General features: G+C 47.5%; 1 protein-coding gene across 3 annotated transcripts in view; it reads right to left on the reverse strand.

Moving 5' to 3' along the window:
* Positions 1–24,285, reverse strand: part of LARP1 (La ribonucleoprotein 1, translational regulator) — a 93,489-nt gene that overhangs the window by 5,852 nt on the left and 63,352 nt on the right. For 2 of the 3 annotated variants that reach the window (XM_085001891.1, XM_021076708.2), the window contains exons 2-16: positions 18,911–18,972; positions 18,593–18,658; positions 17,439–17,610; positions 16,103–16,234; positions 15,819–16,025; positions 15,558–15,720; positions 14,537–14,681; positions 10,168–10,342; positions 9,880–10,049; positions 7,232–7,624; positions 6,367–6,490; positions 6,048–6,253; positions 5,490–5,596; positions 4,494–4,645; positions 2,602–2,746 (exon numbers count right to left, since the gene is read on the reverse strand). In XM_085001891.1, the coding sequence (XP_084858017.1) occupies positions 2,602–2,746; positions 4,494–4,645; positions 5,490–5,596; positions 6,048–6,253; positions 6,367–6,490; positions 7,232–7,624; positions 9,880–10,049; positions 10,168–10,342; positions 14,537–14,681; positions 15,558–15,720; positions 15,819–16,025; positions 16,103–16,234; positions 17,439–17,559 (2,240 nt within the window). In that variant the 5' untranslated portion in view covers positions 17,560–17,610; positions 18,593–18,658; positions 18,911–18,972. The remainder of the gene's footprint in view (positions 1–2,601; positions 2,747–4,493; positions 4,646–5,489; positions 5,597–6,047; positions 6,254–6,366; positions 6,491–7,231; positions 7,625–9,879; positions 10,050–10,167; positions 10,343–14,536; positions 14,682–15,557; positions 15,721–15,818; positions 16,026–16,102; positions 16,235–17,438; positions 17,611–18,592; positions 18,659–18,910; positions 18,973–24,285) is intronic. The other variant, XM_085001890.1, reaches the window with a different exon arrangement.

Raw genomic sequence — 24,285 nt, forward strand, 5'->3', positions numbered from 1 at the left:
AATCTAAATGTCTGTCAAGAACCAGCAAACTTGGGCTAAATGAGTTAACAGCCCACTACCCATACCCACTTGCTTATGAAGTATCACACTGGTTGCTTTCTGCTACAAGAGCAGAGCTGAGCAGTTGCAACAGATACCTTATGCCCCACAAAGCCTAATAAGATTTGTTGTGTATCTCTTATGGAAAGTTTGTCAATCCCTGATATGAGCCCTCTGCAAAGCTATGTGACCATGCCAATTAGGAGTTTTGTTAATCTATTGGACTCAGAAATTTTTTTTTTTGCCATTTCTTGGGCCGCTCCTGTGGCATATGGAGGTTCCCAGGCTAGGGGTCTAATCGGAGCTGTAGCTGCCAGCCTACGCCAGAGCCACAGCAACGCGGGATCCGAGCCACGTCTGCAACCTACACCACAGCTCATGGCAACGCCGGCTCCTTAACCCACTGAGCAAGGGCCAGGGATCGAACCCGCAACCTCATGGTTCCTAGTTGGATTCGTTAACCACTGCGCCACGACGGGAATTCCAGAAATTTCATTTCTAGGAACATATACCAGGGAAATGACCAAAATTTAGAATTTTATAGATGTATAAAATTACTCATAGAAGCATTAAAAAAATTTAAATGTCTTGCAGAAGTGGTTAAGAAAAATCATGTTAACTCTTTACAACAAAATATATTAAAAATTACAATGTAAATATACATTGATGGATAATGAGAAGTGTTACATGTAGAATGTCCATTTTTGTAAACAAATATGTATTTTATATCTGCACGTGTACAAAGTCTGACAGGACACGACTATTCCTGCTGTGGCTCAGTGGGTTAAGAATCTGACTAGTATCCATGAGGAAGCAGGTCTGATCCCTGTCCTTGCTCAGTGGGTTAAGGATCTAGAGTCGCCGCAGTGTGTGACTGTAGGTCAGAGAGGCTTGGATCTGGTGTTGCTGTAGCTGTGGCATTGTAGGCTGGCAGCTGCAGCTCCAACTTGACTCCTGGCCTGGGAACTTCCAGATGCCGTGGGGGAGCCACAAAAAGCAAAAGGAAAAAAAAAAATTTTTTTTAACTCTATTTTCTAAACTTCCAGCAAAAACATGGACTGTCTTCTCTAGGAAGACAAAAAAGTTAAATATCTTAAAGACACAGAAAAACGCTCATTCTTTTAAATGATAAATAAGACATAAATAAAAAAGGCATTCAATGCATGATCTAAATACACGAAATACGACTGAACATTAACACTGGTTGTCTCTGGACTGAAGGGCATCTTTCTCTCCCAGCTCTTTCAATATTGCTATCCCTTTACAAACTGCTTACAGAGAGAACATTTTACTTGGGAGGAAAAAAAAAGTATCTTTTTAAAAGTTTTTTGTTGTTTTAAAAGAGCAAAATATTGGAACCAACTCAAGTGTCTATTAGTAGGAGACTGGTTAGGAGTTTCTTGGAGGCACAGAGTTAAGGATCCGGCATTGTAACTGCTGTGGTTCAGGTTCAATCCCTGGTCCCAGAACTTCTGAATGCCATGGATGCAGCCAAAACACCCTAACAGTCTATAATTAAGTAAATTATTGTATATCCATACAGTCTAAGACCACAGGAGCTATAAAAAAGAAGAAGAAAGTTATTTATACATGGATATGGAATGATCTCTAAAATAGAGCAATGGAGTTCCTTTGTGACACAGCAGGTAAGGATCTAGTGTTGTCATTGCAGTGGCTCCGGTCACTGCTGTGGCTCAGGTGTAATCTTGATTGCTGGCCGAGGAACTTAGACATTCCGTGGGCATGGCCAAAAACAAATAAATAAATAAGTAAAAAAGCAAAAAGCTACAAAATAGTATCCAAAAGAGACCATCTTTTGTGTAAACAAAAGGGGTGAAACGTTGTGTGTGGAAGACTACATAGGTCTGCCCTCGCCTACATAATAAGCAAAGTACTTGCATTTTTAAATTTTGTTTATTTATTTAGAAACTCCTGGGCCAGGAATTCCTGTCCTTGCACAGTGGAAACGAATGTGATAAGGAACCAGGAGGTTGCGTTCGACCCCCGGCCTCACTCAGTGGGTTAAGAATCCAGCGTTGCCATGAACTGTGGTTTAGGTCGCAGACATGGCTCGGATCTGATGTTGCTGTGGTGTAGGCTGGCAGCTATGGCTCTGATTAGACCCTAGCCTGGGAACCTCTACATACTATGGGTGTGGCCCTAAAAAACAAAACAAAACAACAAGAACTCCTGGGCCAAGGAGCCAATCCATGCCATAGCAGCGACCCAAACTGCTGCAGTGACATGGCTGGATCTTTAACTCACCAAGCCACAAGGGAACTTATAAAGCAAAGTTCCCTTTTTAGAGAAGATCCACAAGATTCTAACAGTACTTGCTGGCTGTGGGAAAAGGAACCAGCTGGCTGGGGAACTAAGATGAGGAGACGTCTTACTGTGTAACCTTCTGACCTCTTTGAGTTCTCAATCATGTAAATGTAGTACCCACACAAAAGTAATACATTTTTGAAATAAAGAGTATGAAGCATATACACAATAAATTTCCAATTATACTTCTGGAAGCAGACCCAACAGGGACCCCTCACCACCCCTGATCCCATTCACCTGTAGCCTTCTTTGGCATCCTCCAGAGCCAGCTGCTTGAATTCCTCATACATCTTCTTGTTAAAGTGATCTCGGAGGAAGAAAGACCAGAAGCGGAAGAGAGTGTTCATCTCCTGAGACTGGCCAATGCCTAAGCGTTTCCGCTCTGATGGGGGAGGAAGAAGGAAAGACTGTGTTAGGGCTGGACTGCCTGTGCTATGGGGACAAATGATCCTGGGACTCAAGGACATCAGTCCTTTCTCCTTCCCTCACTCATCACCTGCCCCTTAAGTCTTTGGGAAGGTATTTACTGAACGCTAAGTACAGTGTGTCAGGCCCTGCTGCTGGGCACTGGGCACTCTGTCTATGTATAGCTGGATCACTTTGTTGTACTGCAGAAATTATCAAAACACTGTAAGTCAATTAAACTTCAATACAACTTTAAAAGCAAAACAACAACAACAAAATTACAACTTAAAATAAAAACAAATAATCTGGTTAAAAAATAAAGATCTGAATAGACATCTCTCAAAAGAAAATATATAAATGGCTCAAAAGCACATGAAAAAATGCTCAACATTATTAGCTACCAGGGAAAGGCTAATAATCAAACCCAGAAGAAGGTATCATTTGGCATGGGTTTGACCCCTGTCCTGGCAGTGAATTAAGGATCTGGTGTTGCTGCAGCTGTGGCTTGAATTTGACCTCTGGCCTGGGAACTTCCATATGCCACAGGTACGGCCAAAAAAAAAAAAAAAAAAAAAGTTATTACTGCACACTCGCACACACCAGCAGGATGGCTATCCTCAAAAAGATAAACTATAATAAGTGTTGGTAGGACATGGAGAAATCAGAACCCCCAAACACTGCTCTCAGGAATACAAAATGGTGCTGTCACTTTGGAAAACAGTCTTAAAGTTCCTCAAAAGGTCAGAGAGAGTTACCCTATGATAACGACGCAGGAATCTCACTCTTCCGCCCAAGGTAAATGAAAATGTGTGTTCCCACAAAAACATCTACAGGAATGTTCACAGCAGCATTATTCATGCTAGACACAAAGTAGAAACTCAAAAAGTCCATCAATAAAACTTACACACACACACACACACACACACACGAAGAGGGAAGTAAGGCAGATGAACCAAACATTTTGTAACCATATTTTGCTGAGTAAAAAGGTGGCTGAATGACTTAATAACTGTAAGTGAGCACTAAGGTTTATTTTGAGCCTCCTTACAGACAATATGACAGAAACCTGCAGTTAAAAGACATCTCCTTTTGGGATGTAAGAAAGCAAATGGGAGCATCTAGACAGGTTCTCTCCTTACACTCTCATCTGGAGCAGAGGTCAGTAATCTTTTTTTCCTAAGCAGCTGGAGAGTTAATATTTTAGACTTTACAGGTCACATACGGTTTCTGCCATAAATTCTCCCCTGTCCACTCCCACAACCACTTAAAAATGTAGAAACTGTTCTTAGCTCCAAGGCTATACAAGCATAGGCCGCTAGCTGGATTTGGTCCATCAGCCACAGTTAGGCAACCCCTATTCCAGAGAATATACGCTGCTTCAGGCATACCCACCCTTTTGTGATGGAGAGTGGACCACACTCAACAATGGCTGAATCAGCAGCCTTAACAGAAACAGGAGAACGCTAATGATATAAAACATAAAGATTTTTCCTATCAATAGAGAAAGATCAAGAACAGGAATGCGGAATGTTCTAAGCACCAGATTCTCTGTACCTCCTGTATCCCAAAGCTACCTGGCCTGAGCTGAACTTCATTCCTTCAAGCTGTAATGTCATGTCACTTTTTGCTATGAAGGCAGAGAAAAGTCACGTGGTCTACCAGCCTTTATAATGCATCAAAGTAGTGGCCTAGGAAGCTCCACCCTCTCCAGCTGTCCATCTTACCGTTAAGGCAGCGCCTACGATACTTGTGGTAGACGTGTTGTGTGAAGCCATTTTCCTTGAGCAGCTCATGGGAAGGATGTTGGAACTTGGGCAACGACTGAGGGGTACAGCCATAGCTGCCAACAGCAGGGGTGCCTTCTGAGGGGCTGGAGCTGCAGAGATCATGAAGGGCACAGTGTTACCAGGTTCCTCAGAACAACCAGCCATCAGGTTAGGAGGTGCCCCTCTGGTCCCTTCCAGTAGCCAAGATCCAGCCTTTCTTGTGCAACAAATAAAGAGGCCCAGCTACTGTGCTAGGTCTGACATACTCTTTCCACCAGCCTTTGGACGGTTTTTACAAAAACGTACTGGGGCTCAGAGACCATGAGTTTTGCCCTCAGTAACAGAGCTAGTATTTAATGTCCCAGATCTGTACAATGCCCAAACCTGATCTTTTAGCCATTTACTCATCCCATGTTAACATCTGACTTTCTTTAATGAGCTATAATGGGTTAATCCATCTACAGTTTCTTTATAACCATGCCTATCTTTGCAGGGACCAGAGTGCACAGGTCAGTGGCTCCTAAACCTTGCTCTGGAACAGGGAACACTGGGAGCAATTTTCCTAAAAATAAATAAAAAGGAATCTGGGCCCTACCCCCAGAAGCCAAGTCAGCAGATTGAGGTTGGGGCCTAGGAATCTGTATTTTTTTTATTCAACTCCTTGGCTATCCTGAAGGTGGCAGCAGATACCTACTCCTGAAATCAACTGAGATACTCTCTTCCTGAGAATGCGCTCCAGGGCCACCACCACACCACTTCAGAAAGAGGCCTTTCTCTTCCCAGGATCTGGATTAAGCTCTCTAGACTACTAGCTTTTTTTAAGCTTTGGATGAGGATTCCTTTCTTAAACTTCCTTTAATTTGCGATCAAAGAGGTTCTTTCTTCTCGGTACTATGGAAGTCATGGCTCTCGCCCTCCTGCAGTGAGCCTGAGCTTCCTCCCCACTGTCAGTACCTGATGGAAGCAGTCCGGGGCCTGTGCTCTCGGGAATCCATCACCCAGCCCACGTGACTCTCTAACGGCGGGTTCGAGCTGTGTCTTGTCTTTCTTTTCCGCGGCATCTGCAAAGGATTGTCCAGGATTTGTTACTAACAGCACTCATGTGACTTTGAGGAGCATCAAGCATTTGTAGGACTAAGATCTCCTCCCAGGTGTGAGCACTGCCCTATCTACTCCCACATGGTGTCCACAGCAGTAAGCTAGGAGCTGGCATGCCTATGTCACAGGCGAGGAAACGGGGCTTGGGAGTGACCTGATCTACTCAAGGACCCACACATGGCCAGTCCTCCTTAGGCCTTATCATGGCTACATGGGGCCACCACTCCAGTGTCTAGAGAAGTGGTCTTACAGATGTGGTCCCTCAATCCCAGGTTGGCCCACCAGCCTAATACAGAGCAGGTGGGGGATTTGGCACTTCCTTGGCTCAGACAAGGTAAGGGAGAGCACAGAGCCCTGGAATGCAGGGAAGTGGGCCCAAGATTCTCAGCAGCCCAGCAGGAGCGCCTCACCCACCTTAGCATCTAATGTCCGACCTTCCTTCACCACTGGGTAAAACCGTGATGTCTGGCTAGAGTCTTTGAGCTGTGGTGTCCGGGGCGTGCGGGGAGTCCTAGCATTGCGGTAGTTTGGTGACTCTGGGACAGTGGTTGGCAGAGAGCGGGCGATGGTGGAAGGCTCGGGAGCACCAAACAGCTTGTTGGCCAGGGCATCAGTGGGAACTGCAGAGGCAGAACGGGGACAGTAAGCAGGGGTAGGCAATTGACCCCCTGTCTCCGGAAGGCCCCCACCGGAGGCTCCCACCAGGCCAAGGTCCCCAGGTGTCATCTCTTACCTTGCTGGAAGCGGGGGGGTCCAGGAGGGACCTCCTGGTTGGGATCCACAGGGGGCTCAGGGGTTAGTGTGTCAAACTGCTCCCGACTAATCATGTTGACTTTCTTGAAGTTCTCGACCTCTTGCTGCAAAGGATACGGGGTGGGTGGGGAAAAGATGGTGGTAAGAAGACTGCCCTAACCTGTTTAGGAATCAAGGCGTGCAGGAAGCTGCAGAGGGCAGCTCCCACATCCACATATGTGGAATTCTAGTCCCTAGGCTCTCAGCTGTCCCATCGCCATGCCTCAACCCCAGCTACCCAGGTGTGAGTGTGCTAACCCAGCAGGGGTGAGTACTTGTTCAGCCCTCTCTGCAGCGGCACTGAGGTGAGGACTCTGGCTCCCCAAGAACTTGCTGCTGAGCCCCCCACCCTGCACCTCTCACCTCACCTCCACCAAACACTTTAGTCCTCAGTACAGAGGCTCAGCACCACACATACTAAGCAAACACCTACGACTCGGGCTTTGACTGCTTCCAGGAAGCTGGGATTTTTCAAAAGAGCTAACTTTTCTCCATCTTGGATACCCAAAGCGGGCTTCGTAAACTTTCGTATAGAGCTAAGTTTTTAGAAACAGAAATGACAATCCAATCCTTACTCTACTCCTCGAGGAGCGCCTAGCTGACTTACGACACTCAATGCGGATGTTCAAGAGGCACAATCACCACCTCTCACACCGGCAGCTTTAGGCACTGACACATCTCTTCTCATTCTTGACGCCCCAGCAGTCAAGCGTCACCCCCCCTTCCCGTTAGATGAGGATACTGAGGCTGTGTGCCCAAGGTCACACAGCTTGTCAGCCTTCCTCTTCGCATGTCACAGGCCCCACCTTGATCTGGGAATACTCGGGTTCGAACTTCTCAGTCCACAGGTCCTGTTCGTAGTAGAAGAGGCCATCATTAATAACCTTGGCCAGCTCGGCACTCATCTTGGCACGCGAGGTGTGATTGCCTGTGCGGTCACCCCCTGGGTGCCGGCGCATATAAGGTGGTGTCTGGGTGACAATGAGGATCTTGTTGACATCCCGGTCGTCAATCTCATAGTCAGAGTCCTCGTCGGACCAGGCGGTGAAGGTGTTCTTCCGCCCATCCATCTGCTCCATTTCCTCATCAAACAGGAAATCCAGTTCCTCTTGCTCATCCTGATCCTTGGACATGAGCTGCTGAGAGGGCAGGTGCTGAGGCAGAGAGGTCGGGTGGAGGAATCTGGGCTCCTCTGACTTCTAAGATGGGGGCAGACCAAAGAGAGAGAAAAATCACCAGAAGTCCTCAGACCAGGCTCTGCCGCTGTCCCGAGAAAAACCCCAGCTCCTCAACATAGGACTTAAAACTGCATGGCCCTGATAATGCCAGCAAGTCACAGTCATCAGCCTTGGAATCAGCTTCATGGGGAAAGGCTGTCCCAGGGGACAGCCACTCACAGCTTCCATCACAGCCATTCACAAATGCTGAGAGGACAAGCTCCTTGTGTGTAGGAACTGTGATCCCTCTACCTAAATCTCTATCCCACACAGCACCTGGGCCTGGGAGTGGACACAAAGCAGCAGTTCAAGAGGCCCATTCACGTGGTGATCCACCCCCAACATCTCCTAAAGAAATCAAAGCTTCATCAGGCAAGAACCGCGGCTGCCTTGCCTTCCAGCACATCCGCAGGACCTAGACTGGAACTGAGCAATAGCAGGTGTTCAACTATTTGATAAATGGGCAAGTCCACACTGGCACCAGGCCCTGTATAAAGACACTAAAAGCAGGATAATGAACAAGATCATGTCCTTGAACTTATGGAACTCACAGTTTAGTGGGAGAAAAAGTCAACCAAGCAACCAGCCAACTGCAATGTGTTATGGTAAAGATTTTAAATAGGCCTCATACATAGGAAGGGGCACTTAACCAACTAGGGGTGAGGTGAAACAGTCAGGGAAGGCTTCTTGGAAGAAAAGACTGTGAAAGGAAACCAGACGAAGGCAGGGACAAAGACTATGCCAGGCAGAAAAAACATCATGTCCAAAAGGCAAGAGAAAATAACGTTGCTTTCAGTCAAACAAAAGTAGTTCAGAGTGTGGACAAGTGGAATTTATCTAAGACTTCTGCGGTAAAACATCTGTCTACCTCACAGTGTATCTTAAAGAGATACACTGTGTCGAGTCCCTGCTTGTGCAAAAAGCTTTGTATAAACTCCAAACCTATTCTCCTTTAAGGTTCAAGATGGGAACCTTAGGTGGGAGTGAGGGGTCTGATTCTGGAATGGGGGCTAAGTGCGGCTCTTGCCTTTCCAAAGCCTTCGTGGTCTACAGGCCTGAACCTTGTAAGGTCCTTGTCCACTTAACTACCCTTCGCCTCATAATTCCAGACTAATCTCTAAGACTGTTTGAAGGATCGCAGCCAGAATAGACCAGCCAGTCAGGGTGCGAAGGCAGGAGGAGGAAGGAGATGAGGGAAGCGGTCATAGCGGTACAATGGAAAAGAGAGGACCCCAGACCCAAAGGCCTCCTCACAAGGCCCAGATCAAAGAGGTCTCCAAAGAAGGGATGCGAATGGGAAGGTGGATGGAGCAAAAGTCTGCTCCTAGGAAAGGGGCAGTAATCTTAGTTTGAGATTCAAAGAGCTCTCTAAAAGGAGACTAAATGTCAACTATTCATATATAGCTTCACTATTCCCAGAGCAGTCTAATCCCTCTTTTCTTTCATCTGAAGATGGAGAAAATGAAGCCCTGAGATATGATTATCCCTTTGTCTTCTTAGGGTTGCACCTGTGCCATACGGAAGTTGCCAGGTTAGGGGTCAAATTGGAGCTACAGCTGCTGGTCTACACCACAGCCACATGGGATCCAAGCCACGTTTGTGACCTACACCACAGTTCATGGCAACCCCGGATCCTTAACCCACTGAGCAAGGCCAGGGACTGAACCCATGTCCTCACGGACACTGGTCAGGTTCGTTGCTGCTGAGCCACGACAGGAACTCCTAAAGCCTTGAAATGTTAAAGAAACTTCCCAAGGTCACCACCAGCCAGCAGTGGCAGGAAACCTGTATTCTACTCTAGACTCAAATCTAGTCACACCATGTATCTGCTCCCTCTCCCTTCCCTCTTCAGAGGGTCTGAGGGGCTTATTTGCCGACACTAAGAACAAATACAGGGAGAAAGCAATCAAAACGTAGCCCCAGGGACTTAAATAGGGTAAAAGAACCAAGTATTCAGAACCACTCAGCACTTAATGAGACACGGCTGCCAGAAGCTACAAGATCTCCCTCTGTGAAAACCACCACCCAGGAACTCAGAGCTAAGACTGCCCTATGGGGTAGTCCCCACTGGAAATGCAAACACACCGTATCAGCCTTCCTGAAGTCACTGGTGACCTCAGCTCGCATTACAACCCTGAGGCACCCAGCCTGCCTGTTAGCCCTTCAGAGCCCAGAGCTCTGTGCCTATGCGACACCCCCGCCCCCAAGCTCCAGGCCAGGGGACAGGCTTCGCTCACCTTCAGTCGTGCAGGGGAGGGCCGAGGTCTTTTCTTGACTTCAATCCAATTCTCAGAATCCAGGTCTGGAAGGCTGGCAGACAGGCCCTTGGGCAGTGTCTTTAGGTTGCTGACCTCCTCTGTTTTGGTTGGCACTGGGGTGACTGCACGGGGAGAGCCGGGCGCCGACTCTGAAGGGCGGAAAGGGGTGGTCCTCATCCCGCCAGTCCTCCTGAGGCCAGCCCTGAGGGACTGCTGGTGGAAGGATGAGGGCAACAGGGAGACATCCACATGCCAGCAGGTACCTACCTGTCTCCTTCTGGTAGTGCTGGCGTGGCACAAACTCTGGGCAATTGAGAAGCTGGGAGAAATCAGTCTGGGAATAATCCACTATTGGGGGACCAGGAAGAGGCCACTTCTCTGGCTCCTCCCTCCTGCGGACTTTCTCTTCAACGATCTCCACCACCTTGCTGTCCTTTAGTGCCTGCCGAGGAGGAGAGAGAGGATGCAGACGAAAGACATCGACAGACTGAGATCCTCTAAGGTGGTTGATGACTGGGCCCCCTGAGCTTAGGAGATGTAAGAAAAGCAGGAGTATGAGGCCAGTGCAGGAGTCTAAGAAAACTGGCACCCTTTCCCATGACAGTGAACAAGTGAGACGCTCAAACTTGTAGGAAGGTATGAACATGAAAAACACACCTGTCCTTTTACCCTGCCATTCTACTTCTAGGAACTGTCCCCAGAGAAATACTTGCACGACAGGTGACAACATGTATAAGATTTGGATAGAAAGCTATTCACAGCAACAATGTAAACAAAAAAAACTAAATTGGAGTTCCTGCTGCGGTTAAGAATCCTACTAGTATCCATGAGGATGTGTGTTTGATTCCTGGCATCGCTCAGTGTGTTAAGGATCTGGCGTTGCCTTGAGCTGCAGATGCAGCTTGGATTCCATGTTGCTGTGGCTGTGGTGTAGGTTGGCAGCTGCAGCTCCAACCGGACCCCTAGCCTGGGAACTTCCATATGCCACACATATAGCTCTCAAAAGCAAAAACAAACAAACAAACTCACCACCACTTAGATAATTTAAACCAATGACGGCACATCATTGAATGGAACACTACTCAAGCTTAAAAAAATCAGCTTCAGGAGTACCCGTTGTGGCAAAGCGGAAACAAATCCAACTAGCATCCATGAAGTCGAGGGTTCGATCCCTGGCATCGCTCAGTGGGTTAAGCATCTCATGTTGCTGTGAGCTGTGGTGTAGGCTGCAGATGCGGCTCGGATCCTGCATTGCTGTGGCTGTGGCAGAGACCGGCAGCTGCAGCTCTGATTGGATCCCTGGCCTGGGAACCTCCATATGCCACAGGTGTGGCCCTAAAAAGAAAAAAAAAAAAAAAAAAAAAGAAAAAAAAAAAATCAGCTTCAAATGTGCTGAGGTGGTAAAGACCATGAAAAAGTAGGACTAGGTCAGTGAGTTTAAGATCCTATTGGTGTCTGGGAGTTCCTGTTGTGGCACAGCAGTAACAAATCTGACTAGGAACCATGAGGGTGCAGGTTAGATTCCTGGACTCGCTCAGTGGGTTAGGGATCCAGCATTGCTGTGAGCTGTGGTGTAGGTCGCAGAGGTGGCTCAAATCTGATATTGCTGTGGCTGTGGTGTAGGCCGGCAGCAACAGCTCTGATTAGACCCCTAGCCTGGGAACCTCCATACGCCATGGGTGCGGCCCTAGAAAAAAGACAAAAACGAAAAACAAACAAAAACAACCCCCATTGGTGTTTGGATTTTTAAGTAAAAACATAGAAATGCACTCAAATTTTTCTAGGATTCACAGGTAAACTGCTATGTGTGTTATCTCTGGAAAGCAGGGTGAAAAAAAGGAGAGAGGAGAGTTTCCTTTTAAAAATCTGACAGCCAGGAAGAGGAAAACATTTCAACATGGAACAAACATACTGCAACGGGTGAGGCTGGAGAAAGAGGCACTCTTTCTGAGAAGAATGCAAAAGGCACACCTACGAGTAAGGGAATCAGGCAATAGCTGGCACAATTACATGCACTGACCCCTTAGTTGAGCCATTCTACTTCTAGAAATCTACACCAAAGTTAAACTAGCTAAATGAGATCCTGCTGTGTAGCACTGGAAACAATGTCTAGTCACTTATGATGGAGCATGACAATGGGAGAAAAAAGAATGTATCCATGTATGTGCAACTGGGTCACCATGCTGTACAGTAGAAAACTGACAGAACACTGTGAACCAGCTGTAATGGAAAAAATAAAAATCATTATAAATAAAAAAAAAAACCAAATAAAATAAAATAAAAATCCAAAATACCCCTCCCCCCAAAAAAACACAAAGATAAACTAACTAGAACACAAAAAGATATATATACACCTGTAAACAGGAATAGATATATGTACACCTGTAAATAGGAATGAGGAATATCTTCCAGTTACTACTATTACTATGCTCTAAGCCCCAGATATGTTAGGTGAAAGCAAGAAAAAACAGGTAAAGAAATACTCGTGCCACATCACCGTTTATCAAAGAGAGGGGACACACAGAGGCATTTCCTTTTTTTTTAAATGGAAGGATTCAAAAGAAAGTTGCTTATGTGGAGAAATAAAAGGGAAAAGGTACAAGTGAGAGAATTTTAAATCAGAATTCTATGAACACACCATGTTGACTTTGGACCTATGTAAATGTTTTACATAAAGGTAAAACAAAATTAGGAATTAGCAGTAAGAAAGCAATCCCCATAATCTTGAGAGCAAAACAAAACTAATGAAACTAATACACATTATTAAGTTAAAGACACAACCACATAAAACATTTCAAATTATTTTAAATAACTTGAAAATACAGTCATTGACTGTATAAATTAGAAACCTTTTTATGAGCAGGAGACTATTTTTAAGTATAATGTGTATAAACCATAGAGTAAAAAAACAAACAAATAGCTATGTAGATGCCGTTAAGAATTGGGATTTTTGCCATGGGAGAAAGCAGCAGTTACAAATAAAAAATCCTTGGGGTTAAGTAAAGACCCTATACCCCTTGCTTTTAATGGAAGATATCAGTATGATCTCATGTTGGATTTTATTAAAAAAAAAAAAAAAAAAAAAGCTCTAGAAACAGTGACCAATCAAGTAGCAATAAACACCTCTATAACTCAGACTGAGGTATCTAAATACCTTAAATACCATTTCCCCAAATAGAGGACCAAGAGTTCCTTGAAAAAAATAGCCAATTCTAGATCTGGGGCAGGAAATACAAACCAGGGTCCCACTGGCCAAAGAATGGGACAATTTGATTCGGCATAGTAACTGCAACAAATTGAAATAAACAAAATGTTTGAATCTACCAGTTTGTGATGATACTAAGTTAAACAAAAAAAGAGAACTCAAACCTCACTGATCACTTTTTTTGGGGGGGGGTCTGCTTAGAGTCACACCTGTGGCATACGGAAGTTCCCAGGCTAGGGGTCATAAATTGGAGCTGTGGCCACCAGCCTACACCACAGCTCACAGCAACACTGAAGCCTTAACCCACTGAGCAGGACCAGAGAGCAAACCTGAGTCCTCATGGATACTAGTCAGGTTGATTACTGCTGAGTCACAATGGGAACTCCCTTCACTGATTACTTTTGAAAGTTATTAGGGATCTGCTCCTAATTCTGAAAACTGACTCCATAATAAAGGGAAAGATCAGGCACCTGTACGCCCTTCCTGAACAAACTATACACCTCTTGGAACCCAACACTTGATAAGGCAAAGCACCTCCTTAAAGAGGTATTCCGGCTAACAAGACAGACCGATACAATACAACCATTTATTTTCTGGTCTCTAATGAAATTAATAGGCAGTGATTGTCAATAGCAGCTTATATGGCAAAAGAGAGAATGAAGTGAAGCACTATGTGCCACCTGAGAATCTATCACCACCTAACAAGCATTCTTGACCAAGGAGAAGGGAAAAAACCCAAAAAGCTGGAATGTGATTGGGCTTCTCCACCACCAATCGACAGAAAACCAGGAGTACAGAAGAACATGTGAAAATTGTTACCCTGTGTCCTACAGAAAATTCTGAAATACATACAATTGAGCATATTCAAATAATAAACTCTGAGGGAAAGGAAGGAGAGGGATGGAGACTTAATAAAACAATAATATATTGGTCTTACCTGGATCCTGAGTCTCAGAAACTACTAACAGAATTTTTTTTTTTTACAAGTAGGATGCATTTGCAACTGACCAAATATGTGGTGATATATATTTTTTTTAACACATCTATATCTTTAGAGTTAGGTACTAAAACAAGGAAGGATAAAAGTGAGGTTACTGGAGATTTCCTTCAAAGTAATTTGGAAGAGAAAAGAGATGAGATATATGGAGTAAGACTGGCCATGAGCTGATAACTGCTGAGGCTGGATAAGCTCATGACACAATTCTGTCTACTTTTGTAAATTTTCCACATCCAAAATGTTCCCTAATATGGGGGGGAGGGGGCAGAAAGAGGAGGGAAGGAGGGAGAGGAAGAGAGAGAGGCTGGCCAAGCCCTAGACCCTTAGCATAATTAATAAGGTGGGGACTCCTCCAGGGGCTTGGCCCAAACTCTGGCTCCTTATGCAAGGACCTTTCTTTGCCCTGCGCCCCAGCCCCAGGGAGGGAGACATACCGCAAAGATGAGTGAAATGTCAGTGGTAAGGGCCTGCACTCGGTGGAAGGAAGCAATAAGTGTGATGGGAAGGAAGCCGTCAGCATCCATTTTTCGTCGCAGGAAGAAGTCTCGCTCTAAATTGTCCACGCTGAAGTAGTACTCACTAGGTGGAGGGGAGAAGAGGCATGATTACTTCATCGTTATGAAGGTGACTTCCTTGTTCTGTAGACTCCGGGAAGGCCACACAGCCTCTTACCAACCCTGTCCCAAAGACTGAAAAGAGATCTCCTATCCTTTCATGCTCCCTAACTTTGGGTCAAACTGTTTCCTCTGCCCTTCAGCCTCTTGCGTACGCCTGACAAGCTCCTCATCCTTCTTTAAAACCCAGTTCCAATGCTGCTGTTCCACTTTCTCTGCTGCTTCTAAAACACTTATCATACTCTACTGCAATGACCTATTTCCTCGTATGGCTCCCTCCCCAGACTGAGAGACAATACAACGGAGCGGTTGGAGCTAAGGTTCTGCAAATCCGAGAGAAAAGGACTCAAATATGTGCCCTGTTACCTACTAGCTGGGCAAGTTACCGGGCCTGTCTGTTCCTCAATAAAAAGGGCCTAAGACCCAGCTCACAAGAATTAAGTGGATAACTACAGGATTAAACAAGAGAATGCCTACAAAGCGCTTAGCACCGAGCCTCACCAAGAGTGAGGATTCACGAAGTGTCTGCCAGCACTCTGACGATGCTGCCATTACAAACACAGGCACGAATGGGAATAGGATCTGGATATTTTCTCTCCTTTTTATTATCAGTAATTTCCAAGTTTCCTAAAGTGCATGGGTACTAAGCTGTGTGATAAACATTAAGTTAATGAAAACTTAGCTTCACAGATGAGAGCAAGTTATCTTTTACGGCTCCAGCCGGAGTCAACGACTGCTGCCTGCACCAGGAAGGCCTACAAGGCCTCCTCTCCTGGGATGCCATCCTCAGGGAGCCCTAACCCTACCCACGACTCCAGGAAGAAGGCTCCCGTCCACTCACATCTGGCGCTTGATGTAGTCTTTGAGCAGCTCCTGGTCCACGCTGTAAAGCTCAGTGCTGCTAACGTTGTCAAAGTAGTAGGTGATGTTGTTCATGTACTTGGGGGTGCGGGGCCCCTCTGCACCATCAAACTTTCGGTAGCCAAACTGGTAGTCAAAGTGGGCTACGGGAAAATGGGCGCCATGAGAGAGAAGAGATCCCTGCCTGCCACCCCCACCGCACTCCCTAGGACATCCCGGAGCCCAAAGGGGCCTCACGTACTTCGAGAGCCACCCCGGCCGCGTCCCCGGCCGCGACCACGCCCCCGTCCACGGCCACGGAAGGAAGCCCGCGCCCCACCAGCCCCATCACTCTTCACACTCGATGTCTCATCCTGGTCGTGCCAGGCAGGCTCCGACTTGGTCTCTGGTTGCCAGGCTGGGGTGGGGGGGGCCACGGGTACGGGCACGTAGGTGGTAGGCTCAGACCCTATGGAGAGAGGGGGCACCAAGTCAGGGCTGAGGGTGATCTGCATGCCCAGCCCCTCCACAGCAGAAGGTACATACCTTTGATCTCCCCGGCGCGGTTGGCAGATATGTGTCGTGGCTCTGGTGGGCGAGCAGGGCGTGAGACCAATTTCTCTCTGGGCACTTCAGGCTTCATGTCTATTTGCAACGGAACCCACTTGTGTTTGTTCCCTAGAGGACAGCATGAGCACAAGAAGGGCTTGAAGAAGAAATCACCCCCCCGCCCCCCCAGGCCATCCCTACCTTTAACCCTTTTGCTCCTGTCCAGGGCTTCAGGATCAATCACCATCTGGTGACCTTGGGCAAATTCCTTTCCCTCACTGGAACTCATTTTCAGCTTTACTTTATTTAATTTTTTTTAAGGGCCGCACCCACGGCATATGGAGGTTCCCAGGCTAGGGGTCAAATCAGAGCTACAGCTGCCAGCCCACACCACAGCCACAGCAACTTGGGATCTGAGCCCCGCCTGCGACCTACACCACACCTCGTGGCAACGCCAGATCCTTAACCCACTGAGCGAGGCCAGGGATCGAATCCAGGGATCGAATCCGCAACCTCATGATGCCTAGTCAGATTTGTTTCCGTTGCACCACGATGAGAACTCCCTCACTTTCATCTTTAAATAGGGAGGTGACAGACTTCAGTGTGATGGACACTCTTGGATGACTCTCAGTATTAATTTCTCTGTGGTCGGAGAACCCCCTGCCCATAAACAAGACTGTGCCTCCAGCTCCTCTGGACACCTGCCAAAATTTTGCCCTGAAATGCTGAGTGGAAAGAGGCAATTCCAGGGAGAATCCCTATAAGGCAGGGAGCTAGTTTCACCTTTCCCTGTCTCACGAGGTGGGGCAAGCAGTCTGGGATGAAAAGACCCAACCCACACCAAAATAAAGGAGTCAGAGAGCTTCCATTCTAGGCCTGGCCCATGTCCACCAAGCTCTCACGTAAGAAAGAAAATAAATAAATAAACTTTTCGTCTTGGTTAAACCACTGTTCCTTTGGATCTATATGAGCAGCCAAACGTGTACCCTAACCATTTTGGCCAGAAAAACAGGAATTCCTATCTTTAAATGAAACCTAACACGGGATAGCAATACCTCAAGATACAATAAGACACTCAGGCAGGGACCCTCTGTTTTGTGCACTGCTAGAGCCCCAGTGCTGAGAACAGGGCTTACCAGATGCTTGTTTAAGAACAGAAGGAGGTGACGGACAGATGGGTGAAGTGAAGCTTGCCGGCCCAATGGGCCATCACCCACTAGCCTCCCAAGGACTTCTTGGGGGCTCCTGAGATGGCTCCAGCAGCCCCCTGCATTCTGACCTTCCCTGGTCCTGCCCTGCCACCTTCTCCCAAGTCCGGTTCCGAGTCACTCACCTTTCTTCTTCTGCCCCCCTCGCTGACAGTCCTCGTCTCCATTCTTCTCCTCTCCTGATTCATCCGATTTGGTTTTCGGGCTCTCCTTACTATCGCTCCCCTCTTTCTCCTGTTCCTTCATGTCCTTTTTGGGTGGCAGCTTTCGGGCAGGTTGAGACTTATGGGGCTGTGGCTGCAGCGGGAAGTAAAGGAACAGGGAGGTGAAGGAAGCGTAAGAGCCTCTTGGGATGGGACAGGAGGGAGCCCCCCCCCCCTGCCCCCCGTCACTGGAAAGACAGGGCAGAGAAGCCCTGCCTCCTCTGATGGCAGGCTGGGATAGATGTATTCTAAGGTGCTTAAGGTGGTTTTTTTCACACCCAAGATGCTTCTGCTGGTAAGAGTGGTCGAAAAGGCAGAAGCTATGAAAGACAATCCTCTCTCCGGCTTCAGAGTCCAGGTGACAAAGACAACACCCAGGACAGGGGCTACAGCCTGCAAGGGCCAAGTGTTTATTCCCTACAGCAGGACCTCGTGGTCCAGCTTACCTGTGGAAAGGCAGAGACGCTGGACCCTGGCCTGTCCACACCACTCCCACCTGTGAACTGAAGGTCACTGACCAGAACCAGTGATGGACCGAGATTGTCAGAGCCAGAACAAAATGGCTGGGAAGGAGGAGACTGTCCAGGAGTCTATCTTCTGCTGGGGCTCAGGAGAGCTATATAAGCTCACCCATGACCTGCGGCCTGGAGGTGGGTACCTGGCCTAATGACCACTCTCTTGTTTCACTCACAGGCAATCCGAGTGTAGTGATGGGGAACAGAGGCTTTGGATCAATGCAATACACCTGACTTCCAATCCCCATTTGGCCACCAAGGGCTAGTAATTAACTTCCCCAGCCTCAGTGGCCTCACCTGTAAAATGCGAACTGTTGAAAGACCTATCTAGAAATCACTGAGGGTTAGATGAAATGATGCATAGACAGCACTTGGCAGTTCCTAACACATAGCAAGAGCTCAAAGGATGATTCTTAGCTATTTCAATGTTGTCCATATTATATCAACCACTCCTCTTAAAAAACTGAGAAAGCTAACACCTGGGGCTCTGAAAGCTTTGAGAGGTCCAACGTGTACATGTAGAGAGAGTTCAAACGTGCCCATTCCTCCCGGAAGACTTACCTGCACACTCTTGTGGGCTATCTCTCCAGGTGTTGGCCAGTTGATTGCATCTCCAAAGTCCCCAACCTGCAAGGCACAATCTATGAGGGCCCTGGGGTAACCCTGCCTCCGCCATTCAGGCCCTTATCCAAAATATAGCCCCACCGAGAGGTCAGAGGCCAAAGTCAAGTCTATCTACTAGAACAATGAAGGCCCAGAAGAGGTACCCTTGCTAGTCAGAGAAAACCCAGAAGTACCTTAAAGCCGAGAAGCAATCATTACAAAAGAGGCTACCACCTCCCAAAGTCCCCGCTTGGGCTGCCAATGCTCATTCCTTACCTTGCTACCTTTGCGCTGTTTCGGAACTGCTGCTCTCACCACCTTGGCCGGAGCAGAATGTTCTGTGGGAACAAGAAAGGAGAGATGGTTATGCAGTGCTGTGGGAGGGGCCACCACCAGCTCTTCATCGTCATTACTACCCCACTCCACTGAGGAACCTGCAGGCTCCCGAAGGGGGAAGATGTGACGGAGGTGTGAGGACGCATGCTCAAATACCAATAACAATTTTACCAGCCTCTTCCTGAAGAAATCATAAAAAGTAAGATCGTGGAAACAGCCAGCAGCCACAACTCCAGGAACTCAACTTGGAGGAGTCTCACAGTTCTACACCCTCTTGTGAAAAGGGGACAGAAGCCTGGAGAAGGTAAGTCCCTAGCATACTGAATTCATGCCAGGGTTAGCTCTCTATTTCAGGCTCCTGAATCAGAGCAGACTTCATAATGGAATCTGAAAGACTCTCACTGGCTCTAATATTCTGCAAGTATGTGTGTGAGCAGATTTGGGAAGGCAAGATAAAAACCCTAAGTGGGTGGAGTTCCTGCTGTGGTGCTACGGGATCGGCAGCATCTCTGCGGTGCCATAATGCAGGTTCAATCCCCAGCCGGGCACAGGGGGTTAAAGGATCTGGCGTTGCCACAGCTCTGGCATAGACTTAAACTGCAGCTCAGAGCTGATCCCCGGCCTAGGAACTCCTTATGCAGGGGGTTGTCAAAAAAACAAAACCCAAGCAGGCAATCACAAAGTCCAGGGACCCCACACCCCTTCTAAGCCCCTACACGCCAGGTCCAGCTCTATTTTCAGCGACCTGTGGTCAAAAGAGGGTGGGTCATTTAGGGAAGATGTACCTGCTGCCTTCCAAGTTTCCAAAGAAAAAGTCAGGACCCCCCCCCCCCATTTGATTCAATGGTTCCACCTTTAGGAATTTATCCTAATGATACAAATTAGACAAATGAGGTTTATGTGCAAACATATCCAAAGAATATTCACAATTTCAAAAACCTGGAAACAGCCTACATGTCCAGTAGTAGGGAAACGGCTAAATCAAGTTTAAGTATCTTTAGAGTGGTCACAAAAAGATGATGATCTCCACTGGTATGGATTATAATCCTATTTTTGTAAAACAAAAAATGTATACACAGACATATGCAAGAGAGGAACACGGGAAGGACATATAACCAAGTATTACCAGGAGTTAAGTATATGTTTACAATGACTTAATTTTGTTTGGGATTCTCCAGTAGTTTCAACAAGGGCAGACAGGGACTTTTATAAAAGGAAAAAATAAAAATAAAAAAAAATTGAAGGAAGTAGGAATAATAGGTCTGATCCTTTTACACCTACACTTGTTCTTCAAACTTGGTTCTGAAAACCAAGTGTTTCTGAATCCTTCCTCCCCCAGAGACCCACGGGAAAAGATACATCCTGGGGCTCTGCTCACCCACGGCTCTCCCATCACTGCGCCCCCCTGTTGGCCAGCCACGCCAGGGCCAAGAGCTGCCCCCAGTCACTGAGCAGAGAAATCTGTCCAGCTGGTCTCAAAAGGAATGTTCTATTCCTTGATCAGACGCATGATCCCTTAATGAGTAGACAGAGTCCTTGCCTGACTCCTAAATGTGAAGCCACTGCATTCCTGGCCTCCACCCCATACCGGAGGTACTGCCCCCTCAAGACACCCCACATGCCAGAGCAGAGCTAGGGCTCTGTAACCCGGCCCACAGCGTTCCCCATTCTGGTCCTGGAGAACCAGAAACTCACTCGCTCTCAGTTCCAAGAGGATGGAGCCCAGGGAGCTACTTACTTCACAATGATTTTTTTGCTAGTCCTGGGTTGGCCCAGAGAAGCTTAATACCACCCAGTTCCCTGACAAGGACCAGCAGAGGCAGCTGTTAGAGGACCCTCTCCCTCCATTACACTTAAGCCAAGGCAGTAGTCACTTCTCCTGGGACCCGGGACCCAGCCCCCAGCAACACTCTATGCGTGCTACCTGGACAAGAGCAGGCCAAAATGCCTGCAACATCAAGTTCATTAACAAGAAACTGCAAAGGTTCCACAGAAAAGAAAATCATGGACATGGAGAACAGACTTTGGGGTGCCAGGAGGGAGGGGGGAGGGAGTGGGAGGGACGGGGAATTTGGGGTTAATAGTTGCAAACCATTGCCTTTGGAATGGATAAGCAATGAGATCCTGCTGGGTAGCACTGGGAACTATGTCTGGTCACTTGTGATGGAGCATGAAAATGTGAGAAAAAAGACTGTATACATGCATGTGTGACAGGTCACCTTGCTGTGTGTGCAGTAGAAAATTCACAGAACACTGTAAATCAGCTATAGTGGAGAAAGAAAGGGAAAAAAGAAAGAAAGAAAGAAACTGGAAAGGACCATCAGGTTCAGAGGGCAAGGTATCTCTGAAGTCTACTTGAAAAAGTTTACGACAAAGCTTTTCAGGTCGTTCATCGTCTATTTCCTCTACTAAAAACTCTTTCAAAATCGGGAAGAATCAGATCCTCTAATCACCCTGCCCGACACTGTGTTCACCAAGATCACAAAGGGACATGGTGAAGTCCTAAAGGTTCGTTCTCCAAGTGATGGGCATGCCCTCCTGCCACTAGAACTTACAGATTCCCCACTCCCCTAGCGAACCCAAACTGACCAGAAGAATGGGGCTAGTCTGGGCACACACAGAAACCTCTCCATCAGCTGTGTGTGAAGTCTGTTGAAAGAGCCCCATTCCCAGCTAGTCTCCCCCCGTCCCAAGGACCTACAGTGCCCTGATTCTGTCTACTTTCACCTAGGCCCCAGGCTGCCCCTGCTCCAAGGAAGGACAAAACTCCCCAAAGAGACACAAAAGTCCTCCAGGGAAAGAGAACTATTTCTGTCTTTAAAAGAAGGCAGCTCTTCCCCAGGTCTGTTAAAATCCAGTGGGGCGGGGGAAACCCCGGAAGCCTCAGAGGAGCTGCTGTCAAGCCCCGAGTCAGGCTGGAAAAACAGACTAGGCCTTCTGACTTCCACTATGCATCTTTTTCTGGGTCCCCTCCCAACCACCCACTTTTACCAGCCCACCAGACAGAGACACAGACACACAGGACAGCTCTACAGTACACAGGCACAACTTACTTGGCACCTGAAATAGCTCCCGGTGAAAACCAACCCCTTGTGTAAGGTGCCAGTCCCTACATCCAGCACCAGCCCAGGGACAAGCCTCCTCCTCCTCCAGCCTCTATATTCTAAAACTTGTGCCAGCTGCCAGTGACCCAAGTCCAGCTCAGGAAACACTATACTCACCACCCTGTATCTGCTCAAGAAAACTACTGTAGAACATTAGAGCAGCAAAAAGGTCCATGGCTTTCACCCCCTCTGCCTGCAGACGGGGAAGTGAGGCCCCTAAAGAAGGGGCTTCCTTAGGGAAGAGCAAGGATGGGAGCTGAAGCCTCGACTTCCCTTGTCCAGTGCTCCTTCCAGCTAACTGGAAATCCCATGTGTCTTGTCCAATGGTAAGAAATGCGTCAAAGAGTCTTCCTGGTGCAATCTTAGAGCAGTTCCCTGATGTTTCCTAGAAAGAGCCACTGACAGCAGGAAGAGATTCTCAGAGAGGGAGGCAGAAGTGAGGTCAAGTGGGCCTTGGCATTCCAGGGGAGAACTAGGACAGAAAGAGGCCCCTCTATGGGTATGGGTATCTGCATCCTTGACCAAGGCAAGCCGGGAGCTATTAGGTATACTTCCTGTCCCAGAGAGTCAAGGGGTTGCCTAAAAACACAGGTGCATCTGGGTATGAAATGAAACGCAGCAGGATCTCTATGTGCAGTCATGAGGTGGGGGTGCGGGGGAATGTGTGTGGAGAGACCAGAAGACTTTTCCGTGAAACTCGAAGATTGGCAAACTCACTATTTTCTCTCTCTTTTTTTTGGCTGTACCTGTGGCATGCCAAAGTTCCTGGGCCAGGGATCAAACCCACACCACAGAAGTGACAACGCCACGTCCTCACCACTAGGCCAGGAGGACTCCAAACTCACTACTTTCATTTAAGATTGAGGACGGTGGAATAGGGGTGCTAAACCACTACGGCTAAGCAAGATGACAAGAAACAAGGGGCAGAAAGTGGGTGCTGAGGAGTGACAGGGTAGAGGGGATTAACGAGTAGAGCAGTGACAGCAGAGAGGGTGGCCTCCCTGTAAAGTGGGGGTGGCTGACCCCACAATCAAGTGTCTAACCTCTGGGCACTCTCTCTGTGCCTCAACTTTCAATCAAGTGCAGGACACCCCTTCATTTAAATACTGTACAGGAAAGCAAGGCAACCGGTAGTGAAGCACATGGACTGTGTTATCTGCCTGGGCTTAGAGTCCCTGGTACCCTGCCCCCTGCAGAGGCCCTTTGAATTTAAGTTTCCTCATCTGTAAAACTGAAGTCATAACAATCTCATGTGCCACTCTGACAGTTTAAAGAACAGAGCAGGGTAAGAGTACCCAGCACACAGTAAATGCTCAATATATGCCAACTCTTACCATTAAAGTCAATCCTTCCAAGCATTCCCTATCCTCATGGGTAGAGAGAAAGAAACCACCAAATAATCTCTCAACATGAAAAGAATTAGTGTGTGTGGGAAAACTCCTGGGGCTCAACGAGCTCAGGTCATGATGCAGATCACAAATATGCCTGCCCTCCTCCAGCCGGGCTCTTCTTCCGGACCTTGCTCTCTGGGGACAGGCTGGCTCCCGGGCAGGTTCCCTCGGGAGAGGGAACAAAGAAGAGCAAGGCAGGGGAGCTTGCTTGGGCATAAACCCCTGCCACACCAGAGAGGGAGGAAGAGCACATCGAAGACCTGGAGTTCCCCTCAGCTGAAGTTTAGTCACTCTGTCTTTTTTACTCAGCACAGAAGCGGAAGAGAGCTTGGCCCCGAAGAGTCTCTCTCAGCCTATAAGCAAGCTAAGCCCATAAACACCCGGTACAAAGCCAAGGAAAAAACATCAAGTACAAGTGACCTTTAAACAGTCAAGGAGTTAGAGGAGCCCATGGTCAAAAAGTCCAACCAGGCAGTACTTTTACTACTGAAAATTCAAAACCATATACGTGGACCCATACAGTTCGAACCCGTGTTGGTCAAAGATCAGCTGTATTTTTGATACTGCTTGTTCCATAAAAATCCTAAAACCGGTGACCTTTTGGGGGCGGGGGGGGGGAAGCTACCCAGAACAGTCAAGATCTAAGAGAGCTAAGGAACAAAGACTTGGTCAACCAGGGGGAAACTAGGGAAGGATTGTGGGAGAAGGCGCATAGGTGAGTCAAACTCATCAGGCTGGGGTAAAAGGAACTGGTAAGAGGAAAGGTAAAGATGGAATCGAAACAGAGAGACCAGTATAGCTAAAAGTGAGATGGGACTGG

The sequence above is a fragment of the Sus scrofa genome, chromosome 16, assembly GCF_054392235.1.
Source record: "Sus scrofa isolate SSC_HxYL_T2T_F1_AM1 chromosome 16, Sscrofa_HxYL_maternal_Yorkshire_Landrace_v2.0, whole genome shotgun sequence".
Taxonomy (NCBI): domain Eukaryota; kingdom Metazoa; phylum Chordata; class Mammalia; order Artiodactyla; family Suidae; genus Sus; species Sus scrofa.